This window comes from Primulina huaijiensis, chromosome 5 (assembly GCF_012295235.1).
Source record: "Primulina huaijiensis isolate GDHJ02 chromosome 5, ASM1229523v2, whole genome shotgun sequence".
In the NCBI taxonomy this organism is placed as follows: domain Eukaryota; kingdom Viridiplantae; phylum Streptophyta; class Magnoliopsida; order Lamiales; family Gesneriaceae; genus Primulina; species Primulina huaijiensis.
In genome coordinates, this window is record NC_133310.1 from 21242004 (window position 1) to 21262332 (window position 20329).

The window sequence follows — 20329 nt, forward strand, 5'->3', positions numbered from 1 at the left end:
AATGTAAGGCAACATGAGTTTTTCATTTAAAATTTTAAATTAAATTAAATATTAAAAAAAAATTAAAATATCTTGTATTTTCTTTTTATAAAAGTTAAATATTTGAATTTTAAATATTAATATATGATAACCTAGATCATTTTAAGTTACATAAATTTCTATTGTTTTTTTTTTAAAAAAAGAATGAAATTTCATCATACCAAACATTCTTCTCACGATTAGATCCAATTTCTTGGTCCTAGGAGGAAAGAAAGAATTTCACGCTTTTTTTTTTTTAGGAAAGAAAGACCAGTTAAATCTTATTGATTGCAGTTTTCACCAAAATTATGGGAAAAGTTTGAAAAATTGGCTCGAATATATAAATTTTATAGGTAAAAATCCGAAATATTTCTAATGATAGTTTATGAAATGTATACATTTATTGTTGAATTTTGTATATTTATGTGTTATTCCTTACTTTTACTTAATATATTTAAAACTATCACATAAAACTAAAAAAATAAACTTTTTTTTTTATTTATGTTTAGGTTTGTATTAAATTTGTTTGAACTTATACTCTAAAGTTTAGGGATGGCAATGGGTCTGGGCCTGGGCCGGGGCGGGGCGGGGCGAATTTTCCATCCTCGAATTCCATCTCCACCCCCATACCTACCCCAATCTCCGCTTTTTCGGGTTCGGAAAATCACCAAACCCGAAACTTCGAAGATTAACTTCCTATCCCCGCTCCCATCTTCATTTCAAAAATATTAATATGGTAAGACGATGACGGATTTGGAGATTTTTTCAAACCAAAATTTATACTTATTTGTTATTATTATAGATAATATTAATATTAATATCAATATCAATATTAATAATAATACTATTATTATTAATATTAAAAAAATAATATTATTATTATATTATTAACACTAATAATATTATTATTTTATTATTGATATTATTTTCGGGACGGATTCGGGGATTTCGGGGATGAGGATAGTAATCTTATACCCGTCCCGAAATGCATCGGGGATTTAAAAAAAATTCCCGAACCCGAATCCAAACCCGAAAAAATCGGAGATCCCCATCTCCGTTTCGAGTTTTATCCGTGAGATCCCAAATTCGTGGGGAAAATTGTCATCCTCCTAAAGTTGGAGTTTGACTTTGAGTTTTGTTTCGCTTCATGCTTTTTAAAATAGTACTTAAATTCATACTTTTACTTTATTATTTATTACATTTAAAGTAGGGTGTAAATAATATCATTCAATTTAAATTCTTTTAATTGCCATAGAATGTCAATCATTTTTCATATTAAAATGATGTAAAATCTGTTTTCCAAATAAAAAAAATTAAAGGTTCTAATTGAGATGGGATTAGATTGAAAATTTTTTGTTTTTTTGGTATGAAAGTGCAATATTTATATAACAAATTATATTGATGGGAATGGTTTTGGGAAGTCAAATCATAATATCATTTCGATTCCTTTCCATCTAAATTTCGAGATTAGGGTTTAACTTATTAAGAGGTTAAGGGTTTTCTGAAAGAAATCAGTAAGCAAAATGCAGCAACAGACACCCCAAGGAATGAATTCTGCTACCCCATCCCCTCTCAGTCTCGTCTCCAGCGAGCAGATTCAAAAGGTTAGCGTTTTTCTAGCTTTTGTTTTCATTTATTATTATTATTTTCGAAAATGTGGCGTATGATTTGTGTAATTTTGTTGGAAATCGAAACATTTAGATTTTTCTATGTTTAAAGAATATTTATTTATTTTTCGGGTGGGCACATTGGACCACTTATAAAATTTACATGCCTTTTCTGCAGTATCTAAAATCATTTCAAATTTCCCTCTTGTATTTTCCTTTTCAAGTTTTAGAACAGTAAGTTTTCTGGCTTGAAGAATTTTTTTGCGTACTTGCGTGGGATTTATATTTGTAGTGCAGAGTTAATTGTGTTCTGGGATTTATATGACTACAAATCATCATACCAAAATCTTACGTTGGTAAATTCTGGTCGATGCAGTTGTTGGATGAGAACAAAAACTTGATCTTGGCTATACTGGAGAGCCAAAAAATTGGAAAAATGGCTGAATGCGCTCAGTGAGTCGTATTTACTTTGCTTTCGATGCACACATATTTTATTTATGAGAATATTATAGTTTTTGTTTTTATGTTTTCCCTGATTCGTTTGTCAGTTTTGGCTGGTCTTTGACTCTTTCTATATAGAAAACGAATACTGATGTCTAGAATGAATCTGGGCTTCATTTGTGCTGCAAGATTATCTCAGGGTTGCAAAAGTTAATAATCTGCGGATGTGATCCAATTCAATTCATCAATATTTGATGAAGATGCTGTTTGCTAGGATTTCGACCTTGCAAAGACTCGTTTATTTAAATTTATATAAGCCATTTTTCTCGTAACACAACCATTTTTTGCTTTAGAAGTGTGCTAGTTGAATGCATTTTCGTTTCTTGAGTAGCCATGTTCAAAGTGAAATAATTTTATTCATGGTAAAGAAAACAAACTAGTATTGACACAAGGGAGGAGTGGGGATGAATGGATGATAAAGGAAGAAGAAAAGGCGTGGAACTCTTCTTTCTAAATAGGATGTGTATGAAATGGTATGCTTTGCTATTCATGTATGTATACATATAACTTGATGAGATTATAGCCGACGTTCACTTGAACACTAATTTTCCGAGGTCATTTTCATTTTTCGTATTATTTTCATAAATCATAAACAATCATTTTTAGGTAGTACTTGTCTCCAATCGGTATTCTAAATAATCCAATATGAAACACTTCACCACCCATGCAACATGCTCTGTTAATTAAATAATTCAGGTATCAAGCCATTCTTCAGAAGAACTTAATGTATCTAGCCGCCATAGCTGATGCTCAGCCACAAGGATCAACCGCACCCCCTTCACAGGCGTGTGTCTATTATTTTTTCTATACTTGCTATAAATGCATTTCCTCTTTCTAACAATCAACTGTACTTACAGCTTCCAGCTAGTTATGTTACCCCACCGGGAAGCCATATGCTGCAGTCTCATGCAACGACTCAACAGCAACAAGTCGGCGTTCCTGTTGCAAAGTTGCCTTTCCAGCTTAATTCTCTGAGGTCTCAAGACCAACAAAATCAACTTCTACAATTCCAACAACAGCAATTGCAAGGCCATTTTGGTCTTGGAGGGATAGCTAATAATGGTATGCATCTACTTATGCAACCTGGAGTTGGCGGTTCAGGTAATTTGATGGATTTAAGAGTAAGCCAGCTGGGTGCTCTGGAGTCTAATTCTGGTGATGGCCACGGACACTCTGCGTTGGGATCCGTTGAGGGAAGAGAATGAATACGGGATTCTTGATTTGTCGTGGGAGGTTTATTGGCAATGCTCGAATTCAACCCTTTTGCTTAGGTGGACTTTTTCTGGGTGATTGTATTTCTCAGTTTCTCATACATCTGACCTGAGATGATTTTGGTTTAATGTTGCTAAGGTGTTACCTGACCGGCCTGCCATGAAACCTTATAGTAAATTTTGGTTTAGTGTTGCAAAATTGTGTTTATTTTGTTTCACGCGGCCGTCAGGGTAGACCTGACCACTGTTAGTTTTTAAAACAATGGATCGTACAGGGATGACAATGGGTAGGGCATGAGTCGGATTTCATACATCCATCCCCATAACCGTTTATTAAATCCATCTCCATACCTATCGAGTATTGAATTTCATCCCCATATCCATCGTATTATCGGATACACATACCTTACCCAAATACCCAATTATTATATACAATTGAATTTTTTCAAATTTAAATTGTTTCAATGAAGTTATGAATATTTAAAAAATTATTTAAATGAACAATAAGAAAAATTATTCACGTTTTATAATAAGTATGTGTGTGTGTGATATATATATATAATGAAGTTTTATATATTTTCTTCTCTTTTAATATACAAAACATCGTTTTCTTTAATTTTCAAATTTATGATTATATGTATTGAAAACTCCGAAAATCGGTGGATTGACTGATGGATCTTTAATATAAATAAATATAATTACTATATATATACATATATACATACATATATATATTTATATATATTAATTTAAATGGGTATTCGGGTCGGGTGTGAGTCGGATTATATCAAACCCGCCTCCATACCTGAACCCGAAAATTCTCATACCCGATTACCCAATTATTTAATCGGGTCTAAAAATTCCTCCATACTCTCTTCTATTCGGTTCGTGTATCGGATCTTTCAACGGGTTCGGATGAAATTGACATCCCTAGGATCGTAATTGGACTCTCATCTTTGGGTGTGGAAATGGGAAAATTGAACGGTTAGTTCTGTGTAGTAGTAATATGACTGATAAATCCATGTTAAATTTTAAAATTCTTGATAACTGCTGTTGTATCACTCAAATTATTGAGTTGGTCTAATGTGAGACCGTCTCACGATCTTAATCTGTGAGACGGGTCAACCCTACCCATATTCACAACAAAAAGTAATACTCTTAACATAGAAATNACCCTACCCATATTCACAACAAAAAGTAATACTCTTAACATAGAAAGTAATACTTTTTCATGGATAACCCAAATAAGAGATCCGTATCACAAATACGACCCGTGAGACCGTCTCATACAATTTTTTGCCCAAATTATTTGATTTACATCAATGAAGTTTTAATTTTGATTCTTAAATAGAAAATTAATTAAATATTTATAATATTGCATGGTTTAGCCGTTAAATCAAATTTAATTTGTTCGATATCTTTCGTGAGATGCCATTTTTTTTTCTCGACGATAAAAGAATAAAGATTAAATTTTGATTTGAAATGATTCGAACTGTGATCAAATCGACTGTATCCATTAAAACTGGTGACTCGTTCTGGTTATTATTTTTGCTGGAACAGGGAGGGTGGTTGTTCCGAATCATGGTTCAGCTTAGGCAAATGTTTAGTTAAGTATTATACTTTGATTATTTGAGTCGATTTACAAGGTTCATCGAGTTTCCCAAGGAAAAAAGTTAGCATGAAACTTTTAAAAATTGAAATTTAAAAATGGCGTTTCATTTTTATATTCTATATGTAAATAGTAAAATATCTATTTGGCACATATTTAAGCGTGATGCGTCACGAACCACGGATAAAAAGGAGGGAAGAATAAGATGAGAATTCAAGTTCTTTCTATTAAACCGAATATAATAATGTTGTAAATAAGTCAATATTTAGAATCAGATTTCTGTCCAATAAGTATAACCGGAGATTTTAAAATGAAACCTTACAGTTTCCCTCCTCTTTCTCCGTCTCCAATTGTTGCCCATACGACCTGCAACAACAAACCCCAAAATTTATATCATAGTAAATCATAAGAATAACAATGATTTTCATTGATGTGGCACAGGCGACGACATGATAACAACCAATTTTTGAATCAGAATTTTGATTTGAACTGTAAATTTGGATAGATAGATTTCAAGCAACTCTTATCAAGTTAGAAGTTGAAACAAACAATATTGACCAAAGTTGTTTCCACGATTTGACGTCATTTCTTTTCACAAGTATTTCCAACCAAACATAATCTAAGGTAGCATTTGAAAAAAGAGAAGTGAGGAAGATGAATAATTTGTACAATGGATTTCAAATGACATTGTACTGTCAAGTTGAAAATAGAGACGAATTGAGTTTTTCCAATGATTAAATTTAACCAAACTATAATGTATTTGAAATGACGGATTAAAAAACTCGATCCAAATGCTTCTTAAAAGAATTGGGTTCAGAGGATGACATGACTTACTATCTTCTAGGACTGGATGCAGCCCCGATTGCCCTGTCGAAAATAAATATAAATTCCATAAGATTTTACTCACAAACACCAGAAATTACATAAAAGTGGCGAAGCATCCGGTTAATACCTGCTTGTTCCAAGTCTCGTACCATTTTCGACTGGTACATATCGACCTGGCTTAGATTCAGAGTCACTTCTTTCCACACGATCCTTGGATTTGCTCAAAATTTTGACATTCGAAACTCCACCACCAATGTTTAAGGAAGTCCCGTTCATGTTTTGACTCGGTGTCACTGACAATTGAAAAGAATTTGAACTGCCTTTGTCAGCATTGACAGGTGAGGAATCAAGAGAAGATATCTTTTTCAACCGGCGAGACTGTGCCATGGGAGTCACGGTCGCTGAAGGCAAAAATGACAAGTATGATGATGGTGCAGCAGCCGCTGCTGCGGCCACTTTAGCGACAGCAGCTGTAGCAGCTATGATTTCTTGTGCACCTTCTTGAAGCTGAATGTAGTCCCCCTCTATCACGAATAACTAAAGTAACAAAATAACACTTTATAAAATAAAATAAAATAAAAATGATAAACGGAAATATGATTAGAGAAAAGCATGTCATACATCAGGATGGCTAGCCACAAAATCATCAAGCTTCCCATACTTCTTCTTATAATCATGCCAGTGTAGAGGAAAGAGCATTTTTCCAAGTCTATTAGGGAGCTGTTTACACAAATCACAATCAAAATAGTTGTAAGCCATGCATCATACCTACGTCTGTGAAAATCAGGATAGACAAAGACATGTAAACAAAGGTCAGGTCAATTTAACTCACAGTTGAACTAATCCGAATTCTGCCACCAGATCCAATCGTGCGAACTATGCAAGCAAGCAATGATCTCTCATCAAGTAGAAAGTGTTCCCCGGTTTTCACAACCACATTAGTTTTCTGTCCAATGAAAACAATGCCATCAGTCCAAACAGAAACCAAAGGAGTATTTGTTGTTTCAATGAAATTTACAGGAGTTGACACTTCGGATGAGGCTGCACTCATGGAAGAATTCAAAAGTTCCATCCCCGGGTTTTTGTTCTCCACTCCGTTATCAATAACAGAGTTTACACTCTTTTCCTGTATAAACCATAATACATGGCAAACTCTCAATCTAACATCATATGAAGCACAATTTCATGTTTATAAGACAAAAAATATGGTTGAAAAACACAATATCAAGACATATCAACTCAAAAAAGTGGAACGGTAAACAGAAATTATTCGATCTTATTGTCATGATTGTTTTTAATATGATGCAGTCTTAGAGAATCATGAAACTGGGAAGAAACTTGAAGCAAATTTTGTTGAGATTGAACACTATCATAGCTTTTATCTACAGAATTGAGCACCAGAACATTGTTCAACAGCTGAAGGGAATTGAGTAATTGAAATCGCACTGCACAAGGCAAGTTGTATTAGACAATTTCATTGAGCTACCTGTGCCTCTTCATTCGGTGAAGGGACCTCTGAACCAGGAAGTAAGTCTTGATTGATATTGTTATCAAAATAGCTCGAATTCAGAGTTTGTCCATTCTCTGATACTTCACAGTAACTATGTGAATCTGTTCCCACTGAGTTTTTTTGGGTTTGCTGGTGCTGGTGCTGGTGCATGGGCACATGTTGGTTATCTGGCTGATCCTTAAACAAAATAATGAAAAAGGCCACAAATTATGAAATGTAACAAGTCGTAATATAATCAAAAAAGTTGATAACAATAAGTTGTAAAGGTTACATACCTGGTGGTTCTGCCATTGTTGAATTGTGGAGATTGCGGGCACAGAGTGAAAAAGTGATTGTGTTACTTGTGATTGCACAGAATGGGGTAGTCCTTGATGAATTACAAATGGATGCAATGCAGTCATCTGTCCGGGTGGAAGGAAGGTTGGCATCCCAATCAGTGATGGAGAAAATGGAACACCATGAACATGGTCGGTGGTCTACAAAAAAACGGAAGGTTAAAAGTAACAACATGATGGGTGCCACATGCATGCGTGAACTAATATTCTTGAACTCCCTAGACCTAGGAAGTGCAATCAAAATTGCAGTCACTACTACATAAGAAAGTTTGAACTATGTTACATGATTACCATCACTTTAAAATTCGTGAAGAATCATGTCGACAAAACAAAAAGCAACAGGTATATTGACACGCATAAAACTCCTATATGGCCCAATGAACGATCAAAAAATGACCAGATGAGAAAAACGATACAGATTACAAAAGTTGACATTTCACCTGACGATTGATCCAGTGGCTCACAATCGCCAACTAATAAAAACTCATTTAGCACACAGGTAGCAGACACAAGAATCCAACAAGAGCGTGATCTACCTGGGTTGATGAATGACCTCCAGAAGCCAAGGACAAAACATTTTCAGAATTTCCATTCAGTAGGCTACCAGAATTTTCACTTGGCAAGCCGTTTCCCTCCGGCTGTCCACCATTGTTTTGTGCAATAGGAACATCCTTTGGATTTGTTTGTGATACTTGTGACCCATCTGAGTGACTTCCACTTCTTTCTCTAGCATCAGCTAATTCAAGCTGCAGCTGTCGGATATGCATATGAAGCCTTTCCATCTCACCGAACTGGTTGACAAAAAAATAAAATTATCAACTATTTGAAACAAACATGACAATCAACCTCAGCACATGCATTTCTATTTAACCACCTGTCTTTGACAACCTAGCCACAGCTGATTACACTGCTCTGTACGTTCATGCAGTTCAGCTTGCAAAGTATGGTTAGTAGTAGATTGCAAGGCATCCATTTCCCGAGCACGAGTCATCCAAGCTTGTGCCTCACGTAACTGCTCATCTTTGAAAATAATGCTATCTTGACCAATTCTATGCTGGATGGAGAAAGCTAATTGTCAAAATACATCTAACAAGCTAGTAAAATATATCCATCAAAAAATATTTTCCGTCGTTGACATGATCCAAGGCACGGTATCAAATGTTTTTCAAGGACAAAAAATTCATTTCAATAACAAAAATAAGTGTTCCATGAAAAGTCTAAGATGACCATGACAAAAAAATAGCACTGTATGACCAATAAAGCAGCACTGTGATGCCACATACATGAATACGATAAATATGTCCTCTGAACTGCTGACAAAAATTTAGTGAAGCATTCTGATTTACCAAATAAATATTGCAGCATAAAATTGCAAAAATCAAACCTGATCCTGCAGCTCCAGAAACTGCCGCTCTTTTTCTTGAAAATGTTCCTGAAGATCATGTATTTGTTTGATATGTTGCACTCTTTCCACCTCAGAATTATCTCTCTCCCTCCTGGAAGAAGATGCAGGTTATTGTATGATAATCACAGACACCCAAGGACACAAGGCTCAGAAATGCAAAAGAAAGAAATAGGAACAAAGAAAAAGTTTAAAAAACAAAAAAACAACTCTAACTAGTTTATTTACTTTGCAGTAAATACATGCTTAAAAGAACATAAAAAATAACGATTCAAGAATGTGACAGAACTGCAAAAACAAATGTTGCAGCAACTCAATAGAAATACCAATGATCAGAAATTAACAACTTAATAAACTAATTCAACAGATATATGGAGGCATGCCTGTAGCTCTGGAGCTCTTTATTTTGTTCCCTAATAAGGTCCTCTTTGGCCCAGGCCTGCAATAAGATATAGAGAACTTAATCTAAACAAAACAAACATCAGGCATCAGCAGAATAAAATATCATCAAAGTTTAGAAAAACAAATAAAACTAACAAACTAACCGCTTCATTATCCAATCTAATAGCATGCAGCTCTCTTTCTTTTTCTTCTATCTTCCTCTCCAGCTCATGTATCTTCTGTTCCATCTCATGCAATTGTTCCTAAACACGCAAACATAATACAAAAGTTTAGCAAGAAAGAAAAATCGACATATTTATCTAGCATGAATCAAAACTTTAAGAAAACACGAACACTCAAAAATGAAAAGAGAACCTGTAGTTTGATATTTGCGTTCACATGCTCGTGTATCTGAGCATCATAAGTATTCTGCAACTCCAAGATTTTGGAACTCGCAAACAGTTGCCCCCGAAGTTCGATCTCAATGTGCTGCAATTCTTCTCTTTGTTTTGCCACTGTCTGAAGTCTCTGCTGCAAAACATTGTTGTCCAAGCCTCTATCAATAGTTATTGAGCAGAAATCCAAATTAATTAATTCTCTCCCATGCTGCACCTTAATACAACACATCAAATCAGCTTAACTTTCACTCATGTTGGCGTTGATTCAATTAAAAAGAAAAACACCGGGAAGCAAATTCCAACTTCAACGAATCACGATTATTACCTCGTATATCAATCTCTCATCCGATTGGCCGATTTTAGAACGCTCTACTTCCTGATATATAGGAAACCGGAAAAAAAATAAAAAAAATCATTTTAAACCTTAACTTTTTTATTCAATGCTACGACATAAATCAATTTCAAAACTAAAACTAAAAGCACATTGAATACAAAGCACACTGAAGCAAATGCAAGTAAAATTTTCACTGAAATCTACCTCATTAGCTGAGTTTCGAACCATTTGCTCAGAAACAACACGCCACTCCTTCCGAGAAGGCTGAGAAGACGATGAAAGCGGCAGCGAAACCCCTCCCCGCGTGGCGGCAGCACCGGCCGCCGTCGTATCCATTAATTTCAACAACAAAAAAACAGTTGTCTACTTCCCCCACTCTCAATTTGTGTATCAGAAAGGAAAAGGAACAAATTCCCAATCAAAACCCTAGAAAATAAGAGATCGAAAATGGAGAAAGGCGAAGAGTAACAGTGAGAATCGAGGAATGAGGTCAACGAACAACTGAATCAAATGATGGATTTTCGTACTTTTCAGGTGAGTGATTGAGGAAATTAGGGCTTTGCGAGGGGTGGGCTCTGTGAAAATAGGGTTTTCGGATGAGTTGGCACACTCGCCAGGAAGGTAAACCGTTTGAGGAATCGACCCTCCGCGCTATTTATAAAGAGATCACAAGGGCAGTTATCAAGTACATGCGCGTCTATATATGTTGACTGCAAAAGTGTTCATGATCGGTTCGGTTCGATTTTCGGTTTTACAAATATATAATTCGATATTCGAACTATTTTTTCTTCGGTTCGGTTGAAAACTGAAATGGTTCGGTTATTTCGGTCGGTTATTTCGGTTTTGATACAATTATTTAAATTAATAAGATAAATATATTATAAAATATAATATGTTATCTTTTTACATGATTTTGTAGTAAAACATTTAAATAAAAAAATCTAAATGAATTACATAAACTACAATCAACTAAATATCATTCAAAATAATTCATCATTCACTGATATCATCTCAAAAAATATATAATAAAAATAAAATTATTGATTTAACGAAATTTCGGTTTTTTCGGTCGGTTCGATTTTAACATATATAATTCGAAACCGAACCAAATAAAATTCGGTTTGAACGTTTATATCCAAATTATAAAATTCGGTTCTCAGTTTGATTCAATGTTCGATTTTTTTTTTGTTTTATCCGAAATTTGAACACCACTTGTTAAATGTCTCAATTTTGTAAAACATTCTGACCCATGTCAAAAAAATACGCGTAACATCTTTGTAATCGTTACAAGTCACTCTTCAATAAATGAGTTCAATTTAATTTTATTTTTTGATATATTTAAGTGAAAATTCAAACAAAAAATTAAAATAAAAGCAAAAGACAAATTAAAAAATTCAATTTATAACTATGTTTTGGTTTTTATTGATTTTAGTTTTAAAATACAACATTTTGAGTTTTAACATTCAAAATAGAAAGCACATATAAATAGTAAAGTATTATTTCCTATGTCTTTATTTCTTTAGATTTAGATGATTAATATCCACGAAAAATTATTCTGATAAATATAATATCACTCAAATTTAGGAATAATATTTATATATATTAATTTATTTTATATTGCATGTCACACGAATAAACGGTAAAACTTCACAAAATTTTCAACAGTCCCATTCACGTATTAAAATATTGTTTGGTAATGAATCATCAAGAAAAAAATACGACCAAAATCAAAACAAGTGAACTTACGGCTTTGCCCTTCTCACAACAAATGTTGCTGAAATGACGAAATTAACCTCATTCTCGATGAAAACCCAAGGCCTTTTAGTTTCACAATTCCATGCAAGAAAGTAGAAGCAGGGATCTGTTCCGTCAATTACGCAATGAATCTCATCGCAACTGGTTCGTATCCCGAGCTTCCAATGCCTTACACGAAACACCACTGGAATCACATCGCGAAAAGCTTCCTCCGGCGGCCAACGAATCCGTGATGGGCTTGATAACCAAGATGACCTCCCCCACCGCCATACAGCACGTCACGCCAACAAACATGGCCAGGACAACACAGCCGTAGGCTACATACTCAGGCATCCACAGCCAGGACAGGCTGAGACAAAGAATCTGCAGCGGAAGAGCTACCATAATCATGGTGGACAGGGTATTGATTCGACGTCTGATGCTCTTGTTGATCACAAATGACAAGACCCGCCAACATGATAACAAAAAAACCATAACATAACCTATCGCAAATGCTGAAAATACGACACAACTGAAGAAAGGGTATGTGCAGAGCACGGTTCTGTTCCCGTTATTATCGTTTGAAAGTACGGAGCTGCCGTGTAAGAATTTCGACAATTTGGTCTCCACTGGCCAGAAGTGGACAAAAAATGTCTGCAGCAGTGCAATTGGCGTACATGCTGCGAAAATAGATACAAGGGCCCAAATTTGTGATTGGTTTCTTTTCTTGATTGAAACATTGACCAAGAAGAGAAGGGTAATCAAGAATCCGGGTTCGAATAATCCAAGGGAGAGAACGACGTGGAGTTTACATATATTGGCTTGTTGTTGCAGGGAAATTGGAGGCAAAAATGGGTATAAGTACTTCCTACGAACAAATGGTAGCCGTAAAATTTCGTTAAGTGCCCAGAATGCCGCCAATAACACGAGAAGCAACCGCACGGTCCAGAGAGAATTGAATTTCCGTAAATGGGGCAAGTGGCGAGATCTGAGGCGGAGATGGAAAACAAAAGAAAAAGCAAAGAGAGAGAGGAGGAGCAGGCAAGCTATAAACGATAATGTCGCAAAATCGAAAATGGTTTTGGCAGTGGGTACCGAACTGAAGAGAAAAATCTCACGATCAATAAAATCCGGGAAAATGGGTTGCGCGGATGGAGATGGTAAAGGCGAGAGAAGCGGCGGTGGAGGGAAATCCGGGCCGAATTGATAAGAGGAATAGGTAAACTTTCTCATAGATCGGAGACAAAAGGCGGCAGCGGCAGCGGCGGTTGTGCGGCGGCCGTCGCAGCGGCGATGTGAGCAACAACGATATTGATGGATCTGTAGCCACGATCAGGTCTGAACACAGCATAATTTGCAGAAAAAACCACCTTCTTCAAATATACAACCCAGAAAAATCTGAATCCTTACATTGAGAATCTTTTGCTGATTGATGAGGAAAACGGTAACATACGTTAGCAGCGGCGAATGGATGAGACGAAGAGAGAGAGGAACTAAATTGCTTTTTATGGAGCATTTGTTTCTTCCCCTCCCCTTTCCATTGCCTCAACGATGAGGATACGATTCTCCGCAGTAGAAGAAAGAAAACACAGAATTGGCTCCCACACATTTCGGGATTTAATGGTGTTTTTGTTTTTCTATATATATTTTAAAGGATTTTACCACACGAATTATTATGAAACATAAATATGCGGAGTACGCTTATGCTTATACATGTTTCCAAAAAAATATATATATATATATATATAGACTTTTGGAAATAAATTTCTGTAGATATTATCTTATTTGGAAGTATATTGAACTATTTAGCTCTTCTCTATATTCTTCTGTCCTTTCAAAGTATTTAAATATGATTTACATATAACATAAAATAATTTTTAAGATAAATAAATAAAATTTTAAATTCAAATAACCCTGAATCAACATGAAAACGGCGGGAATACATGTTTCTCGGAACCTAAATCAACCAAAGTATTTGCTCTCGAACCCTTCAACAAGGAAAAGTACCAAGAGGTTATCAGTAAGGTTATCCAAATGGTCCATGATGTTGCCAAAGCAAAGGACAAGTGTTGGCTGATTTCTTGGAAGCTCATCCAGCCTCAGATGACAGTCCTTTGCTCTAACCAACTGATCTACCTGATGAAGAAGTTTTATATGCTAAAGTTCTGTTCCCATGGGAGATATACTACAATGGTGCATCCAGGAGCGGGGGCAGGGATTCTTTTCATGACCCCAGAAAGGTCAATGATCGCACTAGCCGTAACAGCAACAGGAGCGAGGGCTGCCTCATCCGCTTCCTAGCCGGAAAAGAAGGACTTTCTTCAAGCCAGGAAGAGCAAGAGTACCGCCCGAGAAGAACGGAAAGAGAAAGAAGGATTGAAATCATGAACTCCTTTCCCTTTATTATAAGTATAGTAGGAAAGCTTGACTGAACTAACGCTTTCTATACTATATAAGAGTTGCACCAGAAAGAGAGATTTTCTCAAAGTAACCATCCCCTTATCCTAGCAGTCCAGTGACTAAGAAGGGGGTNTTTTTTTTTACCTAATTAAAGAAAGGAACCGACTGAACAAACTCGCTTTAGTAAAAACTAATAATGTATTAGAAACGCCCAAAACACTTTAATCAAATCCGAAACAAGAAACCTGGGGATCTCAAAATCACATAGCTTAATAAATTGAAATTGGACTAAAAATAACAAAACACCTTTGGAATCAGAACTGGCGCAAAACACCATTACTCGATTCCAAAGCAAGAAACTCGATGATCTCAAAATCACAGAGCTCAATACATTGAAAATAGACTAAAGAGTACCTTGTCGCATTCAAAATATAAGTGGTGTCATAATTAACAACAGTATAACATCGTCCAAATCCATGAAATCACTGAAGGGTCACCGTTACAAATTTGAAAAATGTTAATTGCCAAAAGCTAAAACACGAATTCCACTGGAAACTAGCACAAGCAAGTAAATATATAACCATCCCTTCTCTACTTAATCTTCTTCTTCGGCCTTAACTGCATGACAAAAATTAAACAAATCACAATAAGCATATAAATTCACCACAAACAACTGATTTGAATATATCAAAACAAGCACCAATTAAAAATCACATCTCCATACCTGGTTGCTGTGTCCACATTTCTTCTTCCTGCAGTTGACGGCACGAGGGTGCAAACGGGCATAACATCTTCAAGAACATCACAAAACAAATATAACTAAAGTAAAAAAAAAAAACAATAAATCTGTGATACCAGGGCATCATCCAATCTATGAACTAGCATATACTTGATCTCTCCTCCGTTACATGATAAAGTCACATTTTCAGTCCAACTGATTAGTGATCCCGAATCATAAATTGTACATGATTTTCATTTACCAAATCATCTTCGCAAATATTCCACATGGTTATGAACCGATTAATAACATTAAGCTACTTTCCATCAAGTAAAAAAGCAATGGAATTGACATGAAAAAGACTGAGACTGAAACTTAATAAGAAAATTACTTGCGGCAAATCATCTTGTCCTGGTTGTACTTTCTAGCCAATGCCATAAGCGAAGGTTCAATAATTCCACCCCTAAGCCTCAGAACCAGATGCAGAGTCGATTCTGCAACATCAATAGAGTATTAGTATATTGACATAAATCTATAAAACAAAATAACCAAACCGAAGTAAAATATGAAAAAGAAAACTTAAGGAAACCTTTTTGAATGTTGTAATCAGCTAGAGTCCGGCCATCCTCGAGTTGTTTCCCGGCGAAAATTAAACGCTGCTGGTCAGGTGGGATTCCTGAATGTAATAAATTCAAACAAAAACATCAACAAATAATCTGAACAAGTCAACGAGGAAAATCATCGATTAAATTGAAAAAAAAAAAAAAAAGAAGAGAAAATACCTTCCTTGTCCTGGATCTTGGCCTTAACATTGTCGATGGTATCGCTCGATTCAACCTCGAGCGTTATTGTCTTCCCAGTTAGAGTTTTTACAAAGATCTGCATTTTTCGCTAGTCGTGTTGTGTAGCGTAAACCTCCACATTTGTTCGTGGTTTGGGAATTTATATGAAGCCGTTTAGGGTTTTTTTTTCTTCCACATATATGCCAGCGTTTCAAAGAGCCCGTTATTTAATATATATTTTTATTTTTTTTAAGGCAAACATGATATATTACTGCATAATATCTTGACCTAAAAATTTTGGATATTCTTCAACAGAACAACATTCGGACCTAGATCTTCCGCATCATCACCAATTACATTAATTGCTAGTGAAGAGTCTGAATACATATGAACATATCTTAGCTCAATTCTCAAGCAAAACTTCATATCATATTGAATATCGATAAAGTTTGCTCTTTTCACCGATTTGATATGCCTAAAAGATTAGCAATAGGATATCGAAATGTGCTTTATGAATCCTTAATAACAGCCCTCACACTATACTTATATTTCACATCATCGAACCCAACATCTGTTGATTCTGAGCGAGGGGTTTCTAGGTTTGCTCTGTCGTTATCGGTTTTGCACTGAGTATGGAATTTTTTACAAATCTCATTCCCGAAGGCCCAAGACACAAACACAAACTCTTCCACTTCTCAATCTTAAATTCTTCTTCGTCTCTAAAGCAATAATTTTTTCGATCTTATATTAAAAAATATAAATTATTTTTTTAGAATAATATAAAATATATTTGGTTATATTACTGATTGTTAATATCATGCCATATTAGATCATGTTTGATTAATTAAAATTTTTTTAAATTTCATGGGATCTATTAAAATTAAAAACTTAATGTATTTATGTTAAAATATAAATATATACTTTGTTTTGGAAGTGGTGAGAACTATAAAATAAGAATAATAATTGTATTGAGATTAGTGAATTAACTTTAAAATTGTTACTCAAAGAATCATATTTTTCAAGAAATTATAATAGATAAAATAATTTAATAAAATCATTTTTATTAAAAAAAAAAATTTGCACTGTGTAGAAAGACATGTACATAATATATATTATGCTTATAATCAATACCACAATTAGTATTATCCCAATTTAGGACGAGTATGGAAACATAAATCATCTTTTAAAAATCAAATTAAACTTGAATTTTGGAACTATTTTAATTTTAAAATAAATTCAGAATAATTTTTTTAACATTATACACTATTAGGACCAGAAGAATATAAAAGCGGAATAGAGACGGTGAATGTTCTGTTTAAAACTTTTAAGAGCTTTGCTAGCTTTAATCTGATTGGGTTGCATTGTAAATTCAAGTATCCATTATGACAAAGAGAAGTTGGTGAAAAACCCCCAATCAAAATATTTCTTTGGGTTCGCTCCCTACCCACAAAATTGTGGTACTATGTCATACAAAATGTGGTACACTTCATGTGGAAATGTGGTACTAAAAAAGTACACATGGACTGAACACAAAAAAAATCGACGGCTGGGGACTGAAGGCCAATTTCCCTTTAGGACAACGTAGAAAAAATGAAGAAATCTGTAGAATCCAAGAATGAACTAACTTATCTCTGCACGTATGCAACTTCCCTTCTATTTTGGCTAATTATTTAATTTTCATCTCTAACAATACTAAAGATTTTATTAATCTATAGTTGTTATTAATAAAGATTAAAGAATCAATATAATTACCTTTTTTTGTTTAGTCTGATAGTATTACGGTTTAAAATATTTGAGTTCTACTATTACCCTTAGATATAGTATTTGGTTTAGCATTGGTATCACGTGTTCGATTCTCATTGATTGCAGAGAATGAAAATATCGAAAGATAGATTGTTGAAGTACAATAATTGTTCATGTTAATACAACAATCGAATATGATGTTTGATTGTTTATATCATTTCTATTAACTATAATTTTTAATAAAACTGTAAGCATTCAATATTGTACATAGTATACTATGCTACATATGTTGTGTACATGCTTAGTTCCAAGAAACTTGAGCATCATGTTTGTTTTGAAGGATAAATTGCATCATGGTGTTGCAGGCTCTTGAGATTGTCAGCCACAGGCGACATAATTGACCACCATTTTCCAATTTGATTTTTTCCTGCTAATAAAGGAGGAGATATTACGTTAGAGTCAAATCGACTGTAGATAATAATAAAATCCCGAGCCCACTAGTTTGTCCGATATGATGAAAAACGTAAGCGTTTAATCAATATTCAATGGTTTATTCTGCTATTAACATTTTATCGAATAATCATGTCATAACAATACAATTTATTTGAATAATATGATGTGAAAAAGAAATACGATAACTTAATGATTTACTCAATATAAAAAATGATTGTGATAGTTGATCCCATCATCATAAAATAAAAATAATAATATTACATGAGGAAATTCGCGGATGACCTGCGTGGATCCCTAATCAATTCGGATTGAGTGATGCTACATGTACATCCATATCTGTACATCAATTTGTACAACACAAAAAATTCAATACAAAAATCCAATTTGTCAAAATATCACTACATATTGAATATAAAATCTCGCGATATAACAGTAAAATCTCGCGATATAACAGTAAAATCCAATTTGTCAAAATATCACTACATATTGTAAATATCGCTGTAACGATATATTAGTTATGAGTGTGCCTCATGTCACGGATCTCAATCTGTGAGACGGGTCAATCCTATCCATATTCACAATAAAAAGTAATATTTTTAGCATAAAAGTGATATTTTTTCATGGATAGCCCAAATAAGAGATCCGTCTCACAAATACGACCCGTGAGACCGTCTCACACAAGTTTTTGCCATTAGTTATACCTACAACATTATTCATTTGTATTGTTGATGGCATAGATAAGATAACATCGATTTTCTGGATCAANATTAACATTTTATCGAATAATCATGTCATAACAATACAATTTATTTTGAATAATATGATTTGAAAAAGTAATACGATAACTTAATGATTTACTCAATATAAAAAATGATTGTGATAGTTGATTCCATCATCATAAAATAAAAATAATAATATTACATGGGGAAATTCGTGGATGACCTGCGTGGATCCCCCGATCAATTCGGATTGAGTGATGCTACATGTACATCTATATTTGTACAACACAAAAAATTCAATGCAAAAATTCAATTTGTCAAAATCTCACTACATATTGAATATAAAATATAACGATATAACAGTAGAATCTCGCGATATAATGATTGTAAATATCGCTGTAATGATATATTAGTTGTATCTATAACATTATTCATTCGGATTGTTGATGGCATAGATAGGATAACAGCGATTTTCTGGATCATAATCAGAGTGATGACGTCCACGTAATTTATTCTCATTACGAATATATAAAAATATTAACCCAGGGCTTTTTCAAAGTTTACTAGTCAATAAAAAAGATATTGAAAGCCGATCACATATATTAGCGTTTGAAAATATATTTTGATTTAATTTTGTTACAGACCACATATGCATCGCTCATACACATTTTAATTTTCAAAATAATAATAATTGAACAAACGTCCAAATAAAATATAAATTATTTTATATTATTAAATAAGTACATGCATACAACACGCATGCTTACAGATAAGGTTATATCTACGTCTATATTTTACGTGATAAATTATAAAAGTAATTGAATACGATTAGATTTCATTTTTTTTCTAAAACTTAAAAAAAAAAAAACAAAAATTTATTTGAGACGATCTCACGGATCGTATTTTATGAGACAGATTTTTTATTTGGGTCATCCATGAAAAAGTATTACTTTTCATGCTAAGAATATTACTTTTTATTATGAATATCGGTAGGTTTGACCCGCTTTGTCGATAAAAATTCGTGAGACTGTCTCACAAGAGACCTACTCTTAAAAAAATATCTCTAAGTGTCAATCTAAATATATATTTAGCATAACTCTGAATAATAATGTACATGTTTCTGAACAAAACAAACAATAAAAATATTACATTAGTGGAGTTTTGGTTTTGTAATCTCAAAAGAACATGTAAGCATTTCTCAAATTTTATTTCCAACCATTTTTTAGTGCAGATAGATAACAGGCAGCCCAAGTGTTTTACACAAACCAGTTAAATATTATTACATTACATAATATAAAGGAAAGAAGCCATGACAAAAAAACATTCTCTCTTCCGTGTGTAAGACTTATTTCTGTTTGGAATATTGTGCATAGGCAAATGCCAAAATGAATAGAGGCACCAATATCTGCAAAATCTTGGCCACAAACGAGGAATTCTTGCTCGATTCGTACGCAGACACTGGAGGAAGGTAATGGCGTTTCGAAGGCACAGTGGACATGTCTATTTGCCCGATAACATACTTTTTCATCAAATCCTTGGCATACTCACTGTGCCCAATGTCTTCATAGTCACTGGTTGCATCTTTTCCTGCCAACAGACCACAAATTTGGATGATTTTTGGAGAAGAGGAAGAGTTTTTCTTCGTAGAG

At 34.1% G+C, this 20329-nt stretch overlaps 4 protein-coding genes across 8 annotated transcripts in view; 1 reads left to right on the forward strand and 3 right to left on the reverse strand.

Moving 5' to 3' along the window:
- Window positions 1-1433: 1433 nt before the first annotated feature.
- LOC140977068 (GRF1-interacting factor 2-like) lies at window positions 1434-3487 on the forward strand. The gene is made up of 4 exons (XM_073441607.1): window positions 1434-1622; window positions 2002-2078; window positions 2823-2910; window positions 2984-3487. The coding sequence occupies exons 1-4, from the start codon at window positions 1542-1544 to the stop codon at window positions 3329-3331; spliced, it is 594 nt and encodes a 197-aa protein (XP_073297708.1). The 5' UTR covers window positions 1434-1541; the 3' UTR covers window positions 3332-3487.
- Window positions 3488-5147: 1660 nt separating this feature from the next.
- Window positions 5148-10763, reverse strand: LOC140977069 (uncharacterized). 5 transcript variants are annotated; one of them, XM_073441611.1, is made up of 16 exons: window positions 10336-10762; window positions 10123-10173; window positions 9775-10011; window positions 9564-9662; window positions 9402-9457; window positions 9001-9112; window positions 8491-8670; window positions 8153-8407; window positions 7557-7757; window positions 7258-7458; window positions 6790-6897; window positions 6604-6717; window positions 6393-6491; window positions 5899-6308; window positions 5781-5813; window positions 5148-5312 (listed from the first exon to the last, which is right to left on the reverse strand). In XM_073441611.1, coding segments are annotated over exons 1-16 (2289 nt in total). In that variant the 5' UTR covers window positions 10468-10762; the 3' UTR covers window positions 5148-5311. The 5 variants fall into 5 exon arrangements, with proteins under 5 accessions (XP_073297712.1, XP_073297713.1, XP_073297710.1 ...); XM_073441612.1 differs by having other exon boundaries at window positions 6604-6897; window positions 9775-9930; window positions 10336-10763; XM_073441609.1 differs by having other exon boundaries at window positions 6604-6897; window positions 9775-10005; window positions 10336-10763.
- Window positions 10764-14629: 3866 nt separating this feature from the next.
- LOC140977580 (ubiquitin-ribosomal protein eL40 fusion protein) lies at window positions 14630-15963 on the reverse strand. The gene is made up of 5 exons (XM_073442336.1): window positions 15766-15963; window positions 15573-15659; window positions 15375-15477; window positions 14990-15056; window positions 14630-14883 (listed from the first exon to the last, which is right to left on the reverse strand). The coding sequence occupies exons 1-5, from the start codon at window positions 15866-15868 to the stop codon at window positions 14857-14859; spliced, it is 387 nt and encodes a 128-aa protein (XP_073298437.1). The 5' UTR covers window positions 15869-15963; the 3' UTR covers window positions 14630-14856.
- A 3898-nt stretch (window positions 15964-19861) lies between these two features.
- Window positions 19862-20329, reverse strand: part of LOC140977074 (cytochrome b5-like) — a 22465-nt gene continuing 21997 nt past the window's right edge. Inside the window, exon 4 of the mRNA XM_073441623.1 lies at window positions 19862-20267. Within this exon, the coding sequence (XP_073297724.1) occupies window positions 20026-20267 (242 nt within the window). The 3' untranslated portion in view covers window positions 19862-20025. The remainder of the gene's footprint in view (window positions 20268-20329) is intronic.